The sequence below is a fragment of the Xiphophorus hellerii genome, chromosome 9 (assembly GCF_003331165.1).
Source record: "Xiphophorus hellerii strain 12219 chromosome 9, Xiphophorus_hellerii-4.1, whole genome shotgun sequence".
In the NCBI taxonomy this organism is placed as follows: domain Eukaryota; kingdom Metazoa; phylum Chordata; class Actinopteri; order Cyprinodontiformes; family Poeciliidae; genus Xiphophorus; species Xiphophorus hellerii.
The window spans coordinates 8,662,399-8,680,099 of record NC_045680.1 but is presented as its reverse complement, the minus strand read 5'-3'; the positions used below and the strand labels follow the sequence as shown (position 1 = coordinate 8,680,099).

The 17,701-nt window shown below is 36.4% G+C and overlaps 1 protein-coding gene across 1 annotated transcript in view; it reads left to right on the top strand.

The window, feature by feature from the left end:
- Positions 1–13,305, top strand: part of ghrhrb (growth hormone releasing hormone receptor b) — a 32,821-nt gene extending 19,516 nt beyond the window's left edge. Inside the window, exons 5-13 of the mRNA XM_032571592.1 lie at positions 1,072–1,169; positions 1,265–1,397; positions 4,637–4,790; positions 4,891–4,951; positions 6,014–6,083; positions 8,551–8,642; positions 8,724–8,853; positions 8,931–8,972; positions 9,475–13,305. Coding sequence (XP_032427483.1) covers positions 1,072–1,169; positions 1,265–1,397; positions 4,637–4,790; positions 4,891–4,951; positions 6,014–6,083; positions 8,551–8,642; positions 8,724–8,853; positions 8,931–8,972; positions 9,475–9,669 — 975 coding nt within the window. The 3' untranslated portion in view covers positions 9,670–13,305. The remainder of the gene's footprint in view (positions 1–1,071; positions 1,170–1,264; positions 1,398–4,636; positions 4,791–4,890; positions 4,952–6,013; positions 6,084–8,550; positions 8,643–8,723; positions 8,854–8,930; positions 8,973–9,474) is intronic.
- The last annotated feature ends 4,396 nt before the right edge of the window (positions 13,306–17,701 follow it).

The following is a 17,701-nucleotide window of genomic DNA, read 5'->3' as shown; positions in this document are numbered from 1 at the left end:
TCACCTTTGAGACAAAACTGTTGTGTTGCTGTGGTATAGTGAGAACGTTTGGTTGACAGCACTTATACAATAAGAACCTACTATTACAGATTTAATTACTGGCTATAAACTTCTGCTCTTATTATGCTCATAATTAGACAGAGTAGATGACAGATGTCAAAAATATAACATTCTTCTGCAGCAATATGAGCCCTTACAGAAAAAAGAGAACATTTTATTGTTTTGATTACAATAAATCCCCTGCTGTCGACTTTGTCGCACATGGACATACAGAGAAAAACATTATAAGAGTTGAGAATGTCTTCATCTGTACAGGTTAAGTTGTGTTTTAAAAGCACATGAATACTCAACCTATGGATTTCAGATGTGTACTGTTAAAAAGCAAGATTTTGATAATGATGGATAATTAAAAAAAAAACTTTCTTAGTGATATAAACCGTATAATTCACTGAATAACAAACAAATCAGGTAGGGAAAAAACAGGTGCAACAACCTGGTTTCTTAAGTGTGGACCCTTCAACTGACACTTGCTGAAGCATCTTTTCATTCAACTTTATCTGTCAGCATGCACATATTCACTTTCTATTATCTGACCATTCTGTTTTACAAAGTTCTTCAGCTCAGTTGTAAGGACTTCTCTTATCCACAGTCCCCACAGATTTTCTATTCCAGCAGAGGTGAATCAAATGGCTGAATTTCCCAGGCAATTCAATTATTTGTTTCAAAGGGACACATTTACAACATGCAACCAGATTAGGGTTAATAGTAATGTTCTTTATCCCTTTATTAAAGGGATAAAATATGTTTTGAAATCACATTAAAGATAAAAAAATTATGTACTAAAGTTTTTTTGTTTTTTTTTACATACCCGGAACTTTTATTTGAACAGACTCTCACTCAATTTGCTTTCCTCAGAATTTCAATAATCATTGTTGAGTTTCACTAAAATATCTAAGTTATTCATTCACTAAGTTTCAGCAAACTCAAAATGTTCTTTCTTTGATGATTGAACAACTTGTTGGAGAGCACTTTAATGAAATGTCCTAACTTTCTTTTGTTTGTCTCTTTCAGACAACATATTTCTCCAACTTTAAACAGGTGTACACTGCTGGCTATGCTACCTCACTCATATCACTTATATCAGCTATTTTTGTCTTCACTGTTTTTAGGTAACAATTTCAAATCTTCTGCTACCTTTATTTATGTAGACACATACAGTGGGGAAACACAAGGTAATTCAAATATATTTGTTCTCTCTCTGCAGGAAATTTCACTGCACCAGAAACTACATCCACATAAACCTGTTCTTCTCCTTCATCCTGAGAGCCACTGCTGTCTTCATCAAAGACCTGGTTCTTTTTTCTGATGAAGATCTGGACCACTGCTTCGTGTCAACTGTGAGTGCCGCCGTTTCACCAACTCACCAGTAGTAAGAATTTTGTAAAAGCAGAAATTGTTGTAGATCTAACATCTGAAAATGCTTCTGTACCTCCTGAACAACTTGGACAGGTTTACACAACCTGTTTTCTTGAAAGGAGAGAGATAGAAAGATAAAAATACAGGGGATGTCTCAGAGCATTAATGATGAGGTTTTCACTTCCTGCTTTTCTGCTGATAAAGCTACTGTGAAAGGTGTGAATGTACTTATTGTTTGTGAGGCCTCAGCATAAGCACTTTCTGTGACTCATTTAGATTGGAAGTAAGGCTGAAATAGGAAGGATAAGAGTACTACAGTTTTCCTCTGCAGTACTAACAAACCATGTACCATGATTGACATCTTTCCAAGTCTGAATATGAATGGAAATACAAAAAAGATGTGAGTGAAACGCAGGTGTTTTTGGATTTTATACGCCAGTGTATAGAAGATGACCATTTTACTTTCTTAAATTTAGTTCATCAAACTATCAAAATGGAATAATAAATTTCCAACAACAGCATTTGTATTTTTAAATTATATACTGAGAATTACTGGATTATAAACATACATGGTGCTGTACAAATGCCAAGGATGACTGCTGTCATAATCATATGTCTACTCTTCTAAATTGGAAAGAAAAATAAAATTTTGAAGCTTATTGTTAGAGAACTGTTCCAAAGACTGACATATTGTTACCTCTAAATAACAAACATTAGAAACATTAGAACAACAAGCCATCTGATTGTATGGGAAGCCACGTAAATAACAATATTTTTGTGCAACTATCACAAAGGTAGACATACAAAGTTGGACCAAGATTTTTGTTGTCAAGAAAAAAAAAAAAAATATATATATATATATATCAAATTCATGTGGGTTTGATATGAAACAAAAATGAATATGTAGAAAAGCAGCCTATGGCAGTGATTCTCAATTATCAGTGCCACATTCAAATGATGTATTAACATCAGCACTTATTATCACTCTAGTGCTTGTCTGCAGTTCAAATTCATAAAACAAAAATGACCTTATCCAATAATATCAATAGACTTTAGTCATTAGGGTGGGATATTTAGTTCAAAATTAACTTTATTAATAGCTGTAGGGAAAAAGCTGTTAAGAAATGTTGAAGTATCAGTTTTGATGGATCTATTTTTCCCGAAGGCAGTAATTCATCCACGTGGTGGGCAGGATAGAGTGAGTCTGTCAGAATATTGTATGCTCTCTGCAGGCAACATCAGTTGATGAATTGTCCAGAGTAGGTAGCTGTTGGTCGATGATGTTCCTGGCAGTATTTATAAATCACTGTAGAGATTTCTATTTTTCTGCAGAGCCATACCACACTGAGATGCTGTGAGAGATGGAGTTATAGAAGGATGTCATGAGCTGTAACAGGTTTACTGTCCTGAGTTTTCTAAGAAAATACAGCCACTGCTGTGCTTTCTCAGCCAGGACTGTGGCATTTATTTGTCCATAATAAATCAGTGGCCACATGGCCTTCACCTTAACATGGATGTTCTACTTCTTTGTACCCATCATAATGAACAAGCTGGATTTATTTATAATCTCAATTCAGACAGTGACCTCTGGGTACTTCTTAATCAACAGGATCTACACCAAGTAATTTATCATATACTTTATTACCATATTCATTCACTGAGAATTCTTTCATGTCCACCTTGTGATTAAGTTTTTTTTTTTAATGTCTGCTGCTTAGTTCTGACCCTTCAGCATCATGGGCCAGTGGCTGCAGCAGTTGTTGCCCTCAAGTAAACCTAGTCTTTTAGATGCTGGCACAGTGGTAGTTTTAAATATAAAGTAGGAAAACAGGGAAGCTGTCAATAACACAACTGGAGCAAACCACAGAGAAATCATGCCATTACCATGACAACTGCAATGCTGTGAAAAAGTGTTTTTCCTCTTACAGATTTCTTCTGTTTTGGCCTTTTTTCACCCTGAAATGTTTTAGAACATCAAATTAAATTTTGATGTATCCAATTACGCAAGTACAATTGACTTGCGTAAATGCAATAAACAGTTTTCAATGTTATCCAAACCAACCTGGCCCTCTGGGATAAAGTAAATGTCCCCTAAACCTAATAAATAGTTGCACAATCTGAGCAGCAACAACTCTCATCAAGAGTTTGCAATAACTGTTAGGTCAACATCATCAATTATGACAAGCTTCTCAGGTCTTGAGGAAGCAAAGCTGTCCCAAAAAGTCACTGCCAAGAACTGCCAGTATGATAGTCTGATTTGGAAATGTTGTGCTAACTTTGGAACAAATGTGACATTATGCACAACTTCCACAATTGTTCCACTTTTGTCTCATCATTCCATAGAATATATTCCCAAAACTCTCATCATCATAAACTTTATGATGATGATAATTATAAAGAATGTCTTGTCAAATGTGAGATGGGTCTTTATGTGCTTTGGGGTAAGTAGTTGTTCCTTGGATCTCTGCCATAGAAGCCAATTTACGCACGTTAGTATATATAAACCCCAAAGCACAGAAGAAGGCAGAGGTCTACAGTATATCAGAGCTGTCATCCAAACTCCAAGACCACATTGAAAAGACGGACTCAAGGGATGAAGTGCTCAGTGAAAATCTCAAACAATAGCAAATGGAGGAGAAGGATCTGAAGGAACCATCATGGGAGGAAAAGAACATGCATTGGATGCCAACAGTTAGCTGAAGTGGCTGATATGACCAAATCCTACCAATGGCTGGAGAGGGCTGTACGGCACAGAAGGTCAGGTCATGGCAGCACATGAGCAGCCCTTGATCACCAGAGCAATAAAGGCACAGATGTACCACATCAGGCAAGGCCCCAGCTGCATACAGATACCAACAGGAAAGGAATAGTACATGGAACACCATAACCAAGGGGATGATGTACAGAAACATCTGTACAGATTAAAACGTGGTGACCCTAAAATTATCTATCTGTCTATTTATCTGCAAATAAAAAAACTTTTAAATTTGTAAATGTTCCAGTTTCTCTTCAATAAAAAATGTTAATGCCTCAAATTGAATAATTTCTGTCACCCAAAGTTTCAGGTTTGTAAAGAAAATGAAACAAATAAATTATTTCCATTCTTAACAAGAACAAAAACTCCATGAACAACAGTTGTTATAAACTTTGGTACTGTAATCTGCCAGGTTAAGTGAAGTTTACAACCTTATCTGATGTTTGTCTTTGCCTTGTCCGGCAGACAGCCTGCAAGTCTGCTGTGGCCTTTTTCCAGTTTAGTATCCTGGCCAACTACTTCTGGCTACTGGTGGAGGGGATGTATCTACAGACGCTGCTAGCACTCACCTTCGTCTTTCAAAAGAAATACTTCTGGTGGTATATACTAATTGGTTGGGGTGGGTTTTTCTGGTACTTTCTCAAAGTTTCTTGTTAGAGCTGTAACAAGTTTCTTGCGTAATGATTTGGTTTCTGTGTTTTTTTTATTTTTTTTCCCAGGTCTACCGGCGATAATCATTGCAACCTGGATTCTCAGTAGAAACTTCTACAATAATAAGGGGTGAGCAAATGCTGTGGCTGCTGGTGAAAATCAGATTTGTTTTTTCTTGTAAGAATAAGCAGACACATATTTTATTTAAACAACAATGCTCTCACCTATATGCTTCATGTTAAAAGGAACACTAGCAGATTTAACTAAGTGGGTGCCAAAAAGTATAAGTGGTTTTTTTATAGCTGGAAGAACTCATTTTTTTAATTTCAAATTTAGACCATTTTTCAAGACTTCCTGCTTAGAGTTGTAATCTAGCATGTCAAGCCAGTTTGTAGTTCTGGAAGTGATAAGCTGCTTAATACAGGATGAGGAAATTAGAAATTGACAATGTGGCAAACTCTAATTATGGTTTCAGTTTGAGAAGAAATAAAACTCCCTATCCAGAATTTATGGAAAATGTATTTGTTGACAGGTTGGCAGTTAAAGAAGTTTAGATGCTTTATAAGGAGCCCAGACTAAAGTGTTTGGATACGAGTGAACATGGAGTTCATAAAATCCTAAGCTGCTTGAACATACAGTAATTTCTAAGTAAAAAAAAAAAAACTGGTTTAGAGAGATGTCAATCAGAAGTATTACCTTTATTTCTGATTTCCAATGTTTATAAAGCTTGGAGGTATTTATATCTATTTCATCCCTTTCAGATCACTCTTTAACAGTAATAGTATATGAACATCTAACAGTGTTAAAAATAGATATTTTAAATCCTATTCCAAGGGAGTGATTATTAGTTTCCCCCATATTTAAAACATAGTTGATATTTTAACTAGCTTTACCATTTGCAGGGTTAGCATGCCAAACAATATTCTGCATTGATGTTTCACCAAAAACTTATTTTTCTGGATTGACTCAGCCAATAAACAGGCAATTCTGCGAAGATGTTAAATATAATATAATATGGTCCCTTTAGGAAATTGGTAAAATCGTGATGGGAAGGTTGTTTCAGAGAAAGATTTACAGTTTAATTTCTAACATTCTGGCTTGAGTAAATGTTGCATATTTCATGATGAGACTTAAAAGTGTGTGGCCTTATATTGCTCAGTTTATTGCAAATCTGGCTTTTATGCATCCCAGGTGCTGGGATGACACAGATGTGGCTTTCATCTGGTGGATCATTAAGGGTCCAATAACTGCCTCCCTATTGGTGAGTACACTGCAGATAAAGTGGGAGCTCTTGATGGATCAAAAGTCTAGGATCTGTGCTGACGTTTGACTCTTATCTTGTTTTTATCTGATTGGCAACAATCCATAGTTACAATAAAGCAACTTATTTTTTGAGGCTTGATCATATATATGATAGACAAAAATAACTGTGTATGTTTGAGTGTCTATCTATTTGTTTTATAAAGTGCTGGTTGTAGGTGGGATTTGACGTATCAGTAGATCCTAAAAAAGATCAAATTGTTAAATTAATCATAATACAAACACACAACAAATTCCACATTATCTTTAGTTGTTAAAGATTAAGTCTGAATGGAAAGGCTGTGTGTGAGAAACAATACCTTCCCTGTTACAAAGGAATTAAAAGGAAGAGTTGAAGCCAAGTACGTTTCGTTTAAATAAAGGATTTGATTCATTGATTATCGCCTGTGGGATCAGCTCTTTGTTAGCACAATGCCAGGTGGAAAGGAATCAGCAATCTGTAGAAAAGCATACATTGCTTCCAGTCAATCTGGGAAGAGTTGCAAGGTCATTTTCAAACTATTTAAAGCCAATTATTCTACAGTGAGAACATTTTTTATAAGTGGAAAACATTTAAGGCAGTATCCAGCATTTCCGAGAATGTAGCACATTCCCCCCTGGGTCACTCTGGGTATTTCTCAGTGAAAGAACAAATCCCAAGAGCTCCATCTCAGACTCCACAGACCTTATCCATGTATCATATTTTATATAGATAGTTACTATGAGAAAGCTGTTTTTTTTAAGAAAGAATGCTAGCACAACTTAGGTATGCAAAACTCCATGTGAACAAAACTTGCTCTTGTCTTAATGACGGATAAGACCAAAACAGAAATTTTTGATCAATATGCGAAGTGCCATGTTTTTAAAAAGAAAACAATGTAACTGTTGAACATAGTGATGGAAAGTTGATGAATTAGGGTTGCTTTCCCAAGACAAAACCTGATCACCTCACAGTCATTGCGTTGACCATGAAGTCCTCTTTATGATTATGTTTTATAGAGTCAAATGGCCCAGTCAAAGTTCATATCCTAACCTATTTGAAATGATGTGATGGAACCATAAAGAGAGGTTATTATGTAGTTTTCAGCCACTTAATGCCATTTTATATTGCAATCAAGTAATTATGTTATCTTAAGTTGTACAAATGCTGTATATATTAAACCTAAAAGAACTTGGAATCCTAAAAATTGGCCTCTGTCTCTTTAAAAAGCTCCTACTCTTTCCAACGCTCCGCCTTTAGCACGTCATCACAACATTGGACTGAGAAGTAATGGACCTTACCAGAGGGGCCGCTTTTCATTGGCTGATGCCCATTCTACGTGGTCACGTGCGTGGCCATCTCACAAACATACGCTTTCCGTTAGCTAAGTACAGCATAATGGCAGAACTGATACAACTTCTACACCTTGAAGCCTGTCTGCTACACAGTCTTACGTTAGCTAAACAGATCAATATGCAATGTGTACTGTATCTGACATACACTAAAGATTTTATTTGAGCAGAAAAGTCTTTGGACTAAACTGTTACTCGTGTTAGCCACGCTAGCACCAAGTACAGCTAGTCAGTCAACCATCGCTGTGTTCAGGGAAGCGCTGATTAATAATCGAGAAATAAATATCAAGCCTGGAAACTTGATATCGTAACGGACTGAATGTTATGTTTTTAACGTAATCTTTGCTCGTTTTGCGGGGCGCAGGCGGTTGCCACGGTAACAGGTAACAGTAAAAAGGTACGAGTGGTTTTGAGTTGATCACCTGTTAGGGTTATTTTACCTTTGTTTACCTTTGTTGTGGCGCATTACAGCCAGCCGCTGTAGTTTCTAAACGTTGGACTAATAACCTCATTCCTTTGTGAGTTTACGTCATTCACAACAAACATCAAATAGAACAAATATATTTCATAAAATTTTAACAAACAAATGGCGTCTACCGCGATAATTATGTGAAATTAAATTAATTATATCCCAACTTCAGAAGACTTGCCTTTACCTTTACAGAGCTCTTTGGTTCCTCCTATCAGTCTGTAGCTTCTCATATTGAGGTCATCAAACCAAATTTCAGATCTACCATAACTGACTGACACCTGCTGGCCTCAGGTTTGCAACCAGCTTGTGACTGAGAAACCAGTAACCTCCTCCCAGATGACGACATGAACTTGTTAGTTCCTCTGTCCATTGTAGTAGCTGATATATTGTGAAAATCCGGTAGAAATGATGCACTAATCGAGTCATGTTTACATAGCAACAAAGGCTTGCTTTGTGAGACTTGCGGTCACGTGGGTCGGTTGTGGGCGGAGCTTGGTAAGGTCCATTCATATGATATAGAGCTGCTCACCAGACATGCAGCTTTACCAAGTGTTTGTTAATTTCTGCTAGAGGAGTTGAGGACCAAAACATTAAATAAACAATATAATGTTTTTCTTCTATGTAGGTGAACTTCATCATCTTTCTAAACGTGATCCGTATTCTGGTTCAGAAGCTGACGTCTCCTGGAGTTGGTGGCAACAATACAAGTCACTTTAAGTGAGAGAGCATAAATACTTCTGTATGACACATGGCTGTATACCCGTGTAATCTTTATGTCTCTGCTGTTTGTGTTTCCAGGCGACTGGCCAAATCCACACTGCTGCTCATCCCACTTTTTGGGATGCACTACATGGTGTTCGCCTTCCTACCGGAAAATACAGGAACCGAAGCTAGGATCATCATCGAGGTTGGCATGGGATCCTTCCAGGTATGACTGGAAACACGTTTTTAAAAATAAAGAAATATAAAGTTTCACAACTTTTATCACATGTTCATCTTTTAAAGGGATTTGTTGTAGCCTTGCTGTACTGTTTCCTAAATGGAGAGGTGAGTACACGTTATGCATTGATCTGTCCATTGAGAGAACTGAATCTCACATAGCCAATAACTACAAATAAATGTTGAAAATATTTTATGATGTCAGGACAAGTTTGATTATGTTATTGAATAGGTCATTACCACCATCTGGTGGATAAATTTGTTGATTTGCCTGTTATCTTTCTTCCTTTATTTAGCCTCACTTATTAAATTCTGATACTATAAAGGAGTTCAGATGTGTACTATATGTATAAATATTTAAATGATCCCTTTGTTCTTTATGTTTCCCTTCCCAGTTATCAAATTTTCTTGCAACCTTTCAAAACAGATTTGTCAAGCTTTTGTCAAAGTATTTCAGAATTTGTAGTTTATTGGGATGGCTTTTTATGCTGTCAAAGATATAAATGAATGAGCAAATTTTGGTGTAATCACTGGATACATAACAAAAATAAGCTAAAACGAGAAAGCTTAAGTGCTGGACCTTTTCATCAAAGCTGTATTTGATTTTTAGGTGCAGGCTGAATTGAAAAAGCGATTTTGGAAGTGGCAGACCGAGAGTTACCTGAGCTACAGTAAACGACGGCGTACGCTGTTCAACGAAAGCAGCACGGTCACACAGATATCTGTTCTGGACAAATCCAGTCCCAAAGAGCAGCAGAACTCCGAATCACATGCCCTTACACCCAATAACGTGTCTGCAGTCTGAAAACCTTGAGACGGGTCCCGCAGATGAGTTGTTGTTTTTTGTATTGCACAGCTCAAGCTGTGCACAGACTACACCTCAGAGCCTGGTTGTTGGCGGGTCTGTTGATCCTGAACTGTGAGACCTCTGAACTTGCTGTGCAAGAAGTCAGCATCATCCCACACACGTTTACAGCACATTCAGATTTCCCCCCAGACACCAGAGTTTACAGTGTTGCTGGAAAACTACGTCATTTGCCTTGGGACAACTCCTCCACATTTTACTTTCCAACACTGAACTCTTTCTGCTATTTAAAGAAGAAATAAGAAAAAAATTAAAAGGTGAACAGGAGCCTTGCTCAAAACTGAAGTAAATCAAGGTGGAACATAAATGAAAAGAAGGTACATTCTAATTCAACACAGTCCCAAAGCTTTGGTTCACCAGTCTTATTAGAATATTTTCACACTTAAATTTGTCACAAACTACTCAATTAAAAGCAACAAAATACATTACATCAGAAAATAAAAGATTTTGTACAGTGAACCAAGAGAGTTTTTGTCATGTCAAATGTTCACATTTTCCCAACAGACACAAATGCCATACTGGCATACTAAAGTGGCTTTGTGGTACTATAAGTACAAAATACTGGATAAGAGAGTAAGGTGTAAATTTTCTTTCTCAGTCAATGCTGACTGAGAAAGCAGTCAGCATTACTGTAATACTAACCTGAACCCTGAACATAAGTAGCCATTTCTTTTGCCTGTATTCTGTGTCATTATGTGTAATAATTTTAATCTGGTGGATACCTTTATGAGGAACTCTTGGGTGCAGTAAAAGGAAATCATACTTGTACACAAAGATTATCAATTCTTTTCATCAGTTGCTAATCTGACAGTTGTAAAATTATATGACTAATTAATGAGATACTGTTCTTTTTCAGTAGGTAAGGCATATTTTACATTTAAACTTTTAGCCTGTAGCTGAATAACTGAAGGTTTCCTACAATCCCTTAGATGTCGTGCAATATAAACACCCAATTTCACAACAATTCTGCTGGCTTTCAGGAAGAATTCAGATTCAAACATATTTATAAGCTTTTCTCACTCTTGATATTTTACTTTTGAAATCAAGGAATCCAAGGGGCTCCATGTTTGTTTTCATCTAAGCAGACTTCATAGCTGAGCCATCTTTTTCTTTGGACCTATGACATTAGATTGCAAAAGGAGATGTAACTAGAAACCTCTTTTCTCAAGGATGTCAACAACTTGTGTGTTACCAGCCTGGAATGGTCATGAAGAAGATATACTCCAGCCATGAGGCCGCTATAGGCAGACCTGTTTAAAATTCCTGAATATAATATAATATAATATAATTCCTAAAAAGACTGAAAAAGTTTTGCAGGGTCCCATGCCACACCTTATCAGCTCAACACCATCCGTTAACCCATTCTTGCGCATTGTCCTTCATACTCTAATACTCATAGATGTACTTTTCATAATGACCTGAAGACCTTCCAGCAATTACTTCGAGAATCTATAAACCCAATAGTTACCTGGTATTACTGCTTATTTGTCACCAGTTTCTTTACGTTTGTCCAACTATCCATGTAAAAAAAAATAAAATAAAAATAAAACAACTGTGATACCTGTGATTTTGAAAGATCCAGTGTCACCTTTTTTCTTTAAACTTTGGTCATTCCTGTGTTACATTACATATCTATTTGGGAGATGAAAATCCATAACGCCATCTGTGGCTATGTCTGCAACATGTTGCACAGTGCATTAGCACACATCTGGAGCACTAGACTGTAAAAGCCTTTTGTTTTGTTTTTGTGAATGAACAGTGTTTTGTGACTGTTGCAGTTGACTTAAATGATTTATATACTGACCATACTGAATTTGTTAAATTTGTTTGGCTATAGAATCCTTACGGTATCAAGTTGGTGTTTGCAGGCAATATATATATATATTTTTTCTGTAAGGCATTTAATGACACAGTTCTTTTGTAAAACCATATAAGAAGACCACATTTTAGGCATAATTTAGGTTGTTGTCTTTATAGCGACTGAATAGGCTGCTTTGACACTACTAATGTTGTATCAGTGTAGTTTTGTCTCCTTCTTGACACTGTAGGTAATTTACACAAATGTACAACATTGTGTATGTATGCATATACATACACTGCCTGGCCAGAAAAAAGTTGCTGCCAAAACAAAAAGTGGTCACAGAATACTGTGACTTTGATTTCAGTGCACATTTGTAGTTGCATTGGTTTTATAATCTTCTGCAATATCACAAGATTTATTTTTCATCCAGTGTCGAATTACCTTTTTACCAAGTTCTTAAATTGATGATGGAGAGTCTGACAACTGTGCAAAGCCTTCTCCAGAACATCACTTAGATTTTCAGTGGGGTTAAGCTCTGGACTCTCATGCTCCCTGAACGACTTGTTCACAATTTGAGCCCAATGAAGCTTGGCATTGTCATCTTTGAATATCTATTGATGGAATACAACGATTATTCAGTATATTCAGGTAGACAGCTGACCTCATAATGTTGCTGAACATAAACCTGAGCAACTGCAGCTGCCACCACAGCTTGTACGGTAGACACTAGGCATGATGGGTGCATCCCTTCATCTGCCTCTTTTCTTACCCTGATGTGCCAGTCAGTCTGGAAGAGGGTAAATCTGGACTCATCAGATCACATGACCTTCTTTCATCTCTCCAGAGTCCAATCTATATGCTCCCTCACAAATTGTAGCCTTTTTTTTCCAGTTAGGCTCACTAATTAATGGTTTTCTTATGGCTACACAACAACTGTTCAGCCACAATTGGCTGAGTTCGCTTCACATAATGCATGTGGAACCACTTTATTTTCACTATTAAACTTAGCAAACTTCTTCCATTTATCTTCAATTTATTTCACCAAACACTTCAGTGATCACAGATCATGGTCATTCACAGGTTTTTCCCAAGCATATTTCTTAAGACAGGTTTAGTAGTTTTTGCAAGCTCTCTTCCTGATGCCAATGCATTCTTAAACAGAGTAACATCTTTTCTACGACCACAGGATTTGTCGTTCAACATGCTCAGTTATATTCACGTGGCGACTTTTATTTTCACCAGGCAGTCTATACATATAATGTGTTTATATACGTGTATATTTAAATGTTTGTATGAAGGAGATATAGGCCTCAGCTACTGACCAATACCGTGCCTTTTTCCACACCGTTTTCAGTGTTTATCATCAGCGCAGGTGAGTCACATTTATTGATTTTGTGCAACTGTATCTTGTACATCATATACATATTTTTATGCTGAACAAATTTTCCTCTGTTCTTTTGTAATTTTAGAAAGGGTGATTTAGTGTGATTAATATGAAATTAAGATGCCCATGTCGAGTGTGCGTACTCTCCTCTTACCATATGATAATAACTGAGTACATATGTAATAATTCACTGCTCAAATGTCAAGAAGTATTGAGCCTTGGTAAACTAATTTATGGACTTTTACTTAATTTGTCATGTTACAGTCAGAAACTTACTGTATTTCATAAGCTTTTGTGTGGTGGACCAGTGCAAGGCATTACATAATTGTGAAGGGAAAATGATACATGGTTTTTAAAAGTGTTTTTTACAAATAAAATACTAAAAATGTGGGATGAGTTTCTCTTCTGTCCCTTTCCTCCGATTATACCTAAATATAATTCAGTGAAGCCATTCATCTTGAGAAATCATCTAATTAGTAAAAAATCCAAAATTAAATTTATTTAGTTTATCTTTACAATTCTGAATGCATTACAAAAAATAATTTTTAAGGTGTCACTTATCTGTTTGGGAAAACAGATTAAAAAAACAGATTTTTGTCACCTTTTTTTAGGAAAAGAAAAATAGATTTTATAGTATAATCTGGTCCAGATCTGAGTCCATGAAACTACTCTACACACTCTGGCTTGAAGTCCAGATCAAATACATTGAGGTTTATGGTTACAAAGTGACAAAATGTAAATAAATTTACTGGTGAGAACATTTTGGGACAGCATGAAAAATTTGTACCAACAAGTGAGCCAACAAGTTAAACATTTATTTTTATACACTTTTTTTTCATAATATACGAAAACACTTGATATTCACAAAAAAAGATGATACAATGAAAACAATTGAAAAGGAGCAATTAAAATAAGCTCACATTATACATTCAGCAACCTAGAAACAAAATGCTGAGCCCAATGTCATCATTTCAGCAGATTCAATCAATATAGTTAGGCATATCATTTTAAAACGACTATAAAAAAATAAAAAATCTGGCCATGCTTCACAGTAAAAACGAAAAGTCTTGCAGCTTTTATGGCACTGTACTTTCCCTCATGTCTGTTAACATTCAAAGGAAAAGCTTTTTAGAGAGTGAGAACTAAGATCCACAAAACAGTTCACAGTTAACCCCCGCAAAACACACCTTTTAGCTTATTTGCTGCCTCATGCAGTCATTAGAGTAGTTTCAGCTCAAGAGAATATCCTCTCTTATAACCTTGTCTCACAAAAATACATGCATCGGCCTTTCTGAGTACAGGGGAATTACGTGAGGCTTTATTTAATAACACAATCCCTATTTAAGAAAGTATTAAAAACATGAGAACAATCAGCATAAAATCTTTAGATGGCAGCTATTCACATAAAACTCCATTTACATTTACAAAGTACAACATTTGCAGCTTGTTTCTGTTTTGCACATTTAAACTGCAGTTTAAGTCACAACTGTTGGCTACAGAAGACTTCACCTAACTACTTCATACTTCAGAACAAGTTCAAATAATAGATGCAGTATAATAATAGCAACTCCTTTGTCTGACATCAACATAGTACTGGCAATATAAGGCTCCAACTCCTTTATTCAACAACCAAAGGAAATAAAGCAGTTGAGATTGTCTTTAATGTTTGTGATGGATGAGCCAGAGCAGAGATGATGCGTGATTGTCCAGCCCTTTCCCCAGATTGAACAGGGCCCTCTTATGGCTGCAGCTGGATCTGCGCTGCTATTACTGCAGCTCAGGGTGAACGCACAGCACAGCAGGACGGTACAGTTTCTGATCAGCCCTTCCCTCAGTGCATGAGTGAGACGTGTGTGGGAGTTACACTGATAAGTGCTCAAAGTTGAATGTCTGGAATAGTCATTTCTGTGTAAGAAGGAATGGTTAAGAGATGTGATGAAGCTTAAATACATCAATTTTGGTCCATTTTTGTCATTTTTAGGCTCCAAAGGAAAATGCCGTTTAGTCTGAAAATGAACCCAATTATGTATAATGAATACATAAAACAATACAATAATGTCATTATCTGGCATAAATAAATAATCAGTATTTAATGAAAATGTCACAATCTACATATTTTTTAAAATATCTGCAGTCCATTACAGCTCCTGAAAAGCATAAAACTTCACTGAAATGTGTACATATGATGTAGGGAACAGTGTGCTTGTGTAATTGTAAGACAAAACACTGTTTTAGTGAAAACAATTAAATAGTCATATTTTTAACTCGTCCTTGAAAATGATTAAAGAACTCTCAGGGCTTCCATGTTTTAAGTACAAGATTTTTTCCACAAGCAAGGAAAAACTGTGCATTAACCCCTTGTTTTACTTTGCATTTTTGTTTTTAAAAGCTAACTATTAAACAGAAGTCAGAATACTTGTTTTGTGCTTGAAGGCACTTCTGGAGACACAAAGCAGTGTGGAGCGTTGAGATTCAGTGGACAGAAGGACACATCTGCAAAAATAACCTCTCCAAAACAAAAACTCAGTGAGTAATCAAATAAGTCATATTTGGAATGAGAGGATTACAACGCATTAACATAAAAATCTTCTTCTGGCATCACTGTAAAATTAAAGTACACCCTCTTTCATTTTGGAGGGTTTTATGTGTCAGGCAACAATAAACATTAACTTTTTTTAACCAGGTAGTAAAAAGTATTTTTGATCTAACATCAGGTGTCCAGAACACAACATATTTACCTTATAGTTATTTCTCAAAGATGGAAAAATCAAGTAGACTCTTTCAGTTTGACTATGACATAAGGTGGAATGTAGAAGCCAGGTTCTGCTATTAAAGGATCTGATCAAATAAACAAGTGTGGCCACGTCTTTGAAAGTAGGATCTTTTCAGTTTGCTGGTGAACATTTAACAGATGAAAAGTCATCAGCAATAACCTTGGAGAAACATTTGTTGTGGTCCATCCATCTGGAAAAGACTGATAGGGTCATTTACAAAGTAATCAGATTAAAAGACTGAATAGATGTGGCTTGTGTGAAGAGAGTTCAAGGAAAAAACATGGCAGGTCAATTTAGTTTTGCAAAGCAGCAGATGAACTGTCACGTACGGTAGTGTTAGGTATGAAGTTTTAAAGGACGATGATAAACACAGCAGCCAATCTACAATGACTGGAAAAGCAAAAAAAAAATGAAGGTGTTTAATGTCCTAGTCAAAGTCTAGACATCAATCTGATTGAAAGTCTGTGCAAAAAGAAATATCTGCAAATGTTGATGAATTTAAAAATGGTTGGAAAGAAGAGTGGCAAAAAAAATCTGAACTGTGTGAAAGGCTGATCCAGTCGAACAAGAAAATGACTATTGAGAGCTTCTGCTACTAAAATCTGTCCCACAAGTAGCTGATTTACAGTATGAGATGTATTTAGGTTTTCATACACAACATCTTCATTTTTGCTTCATCTTCATTTCCTAAGTATTGACTGTGTGGACTTGGTTATGCTTTTCTGACACTTGAAGGTAGATCTAAATTATTTTACAACCTGGTAAAAGCCTGATCATTTTATCATTGTGATATGTAAACAGTTAAAACAGGGTGTACTTTTTTTTAAAACCATACTTTATATAATCCTTCCTCTTGGGTTCTCAAGCAACAAGACACCAAATGCCTCAAAAACAGAAACTGGAAAGTGATTGAGGTTTCTGAGGATGTAGACCTTTCATTGAAGACCTTTACATTATCTCTGCTAAAGAGACAGTATATGTGACAGAATAATTAATATTACAATGCTCTGTCTCCACAGCAGCCCATTCAACACTAAAATAAACCTTGCATCCAGTTAAAGCACTGACTTCTCAGAAAGAAAAGAGAAAAAGACAAAAACAACTGCATAACAACAGTTACTTCAACTTCATGCAAGTGTATGAACTCACAATGTTTTCATTGACATTTTTTGTACTGGTGGCTGTCCTCTGAGCAGCGCTGAAGTTTTGAAAAGAGGTGTTTGTGGTCGTATTAAACAAACCTCAGCGTGTCTCAAACATTAAAATCAGAATCAAAACCCTGCGTCTGTTTTGGCTTTTCACATAACGGTAGAAAACATTTCTTTCCGAAAACCTCTGGTTATTTTTCTTCCTGACATTCTTCTGTCTGCTTGGATTCATCACAAATGTTCGCTATAGAGCAGTCACAGCTTGACAGTAAGGAATAATATTAATAAATCATTTATAGTCACTTTATATCATATTGCCTGCAGATGTTTGTCTAAATAATTATGTTGTAGGTAAAACCAGACACAAACACCAGCAGGTACTCTCTGGTTCTTTGTCCTTTAAAAGGTCACTACATGAACTTAGTCTTGCAGCTTTAAGTTGCTATCCAGGGGTGGGCAATCCTGGTCCTCGAGGGCCGGTGTCCTGCAACTCTTAGATGTCTCCCTGGTCCAACACACCTGAATCCAACAGCTGAATCACCTCCTACGTGCAGTCACGTTCTCCAGAGTCCTGCTAACGACCTCATTATTTGACTCAGGTGTGTTGAAGTAGAGATGCATCTAAAAGTTGCAGGACACCGGCCCTCGAGGACCAGGAGTGCCCACCCCTGCTATAGACACCAGTGTTGGAAATCGGTGCAAGACAGGCAGATTTATCCTGAATGTCGGCGTGGAATTTGGAGTAAGCTCTTTAAGCCACAGTTACATTTCGCTTGATGCAACACAGATTATTGTTTTTACTCTCCACTAACGTTTCAGTCATCTTTGCGACAGGATTAATCCGATTCAAAATGTACAAGATATG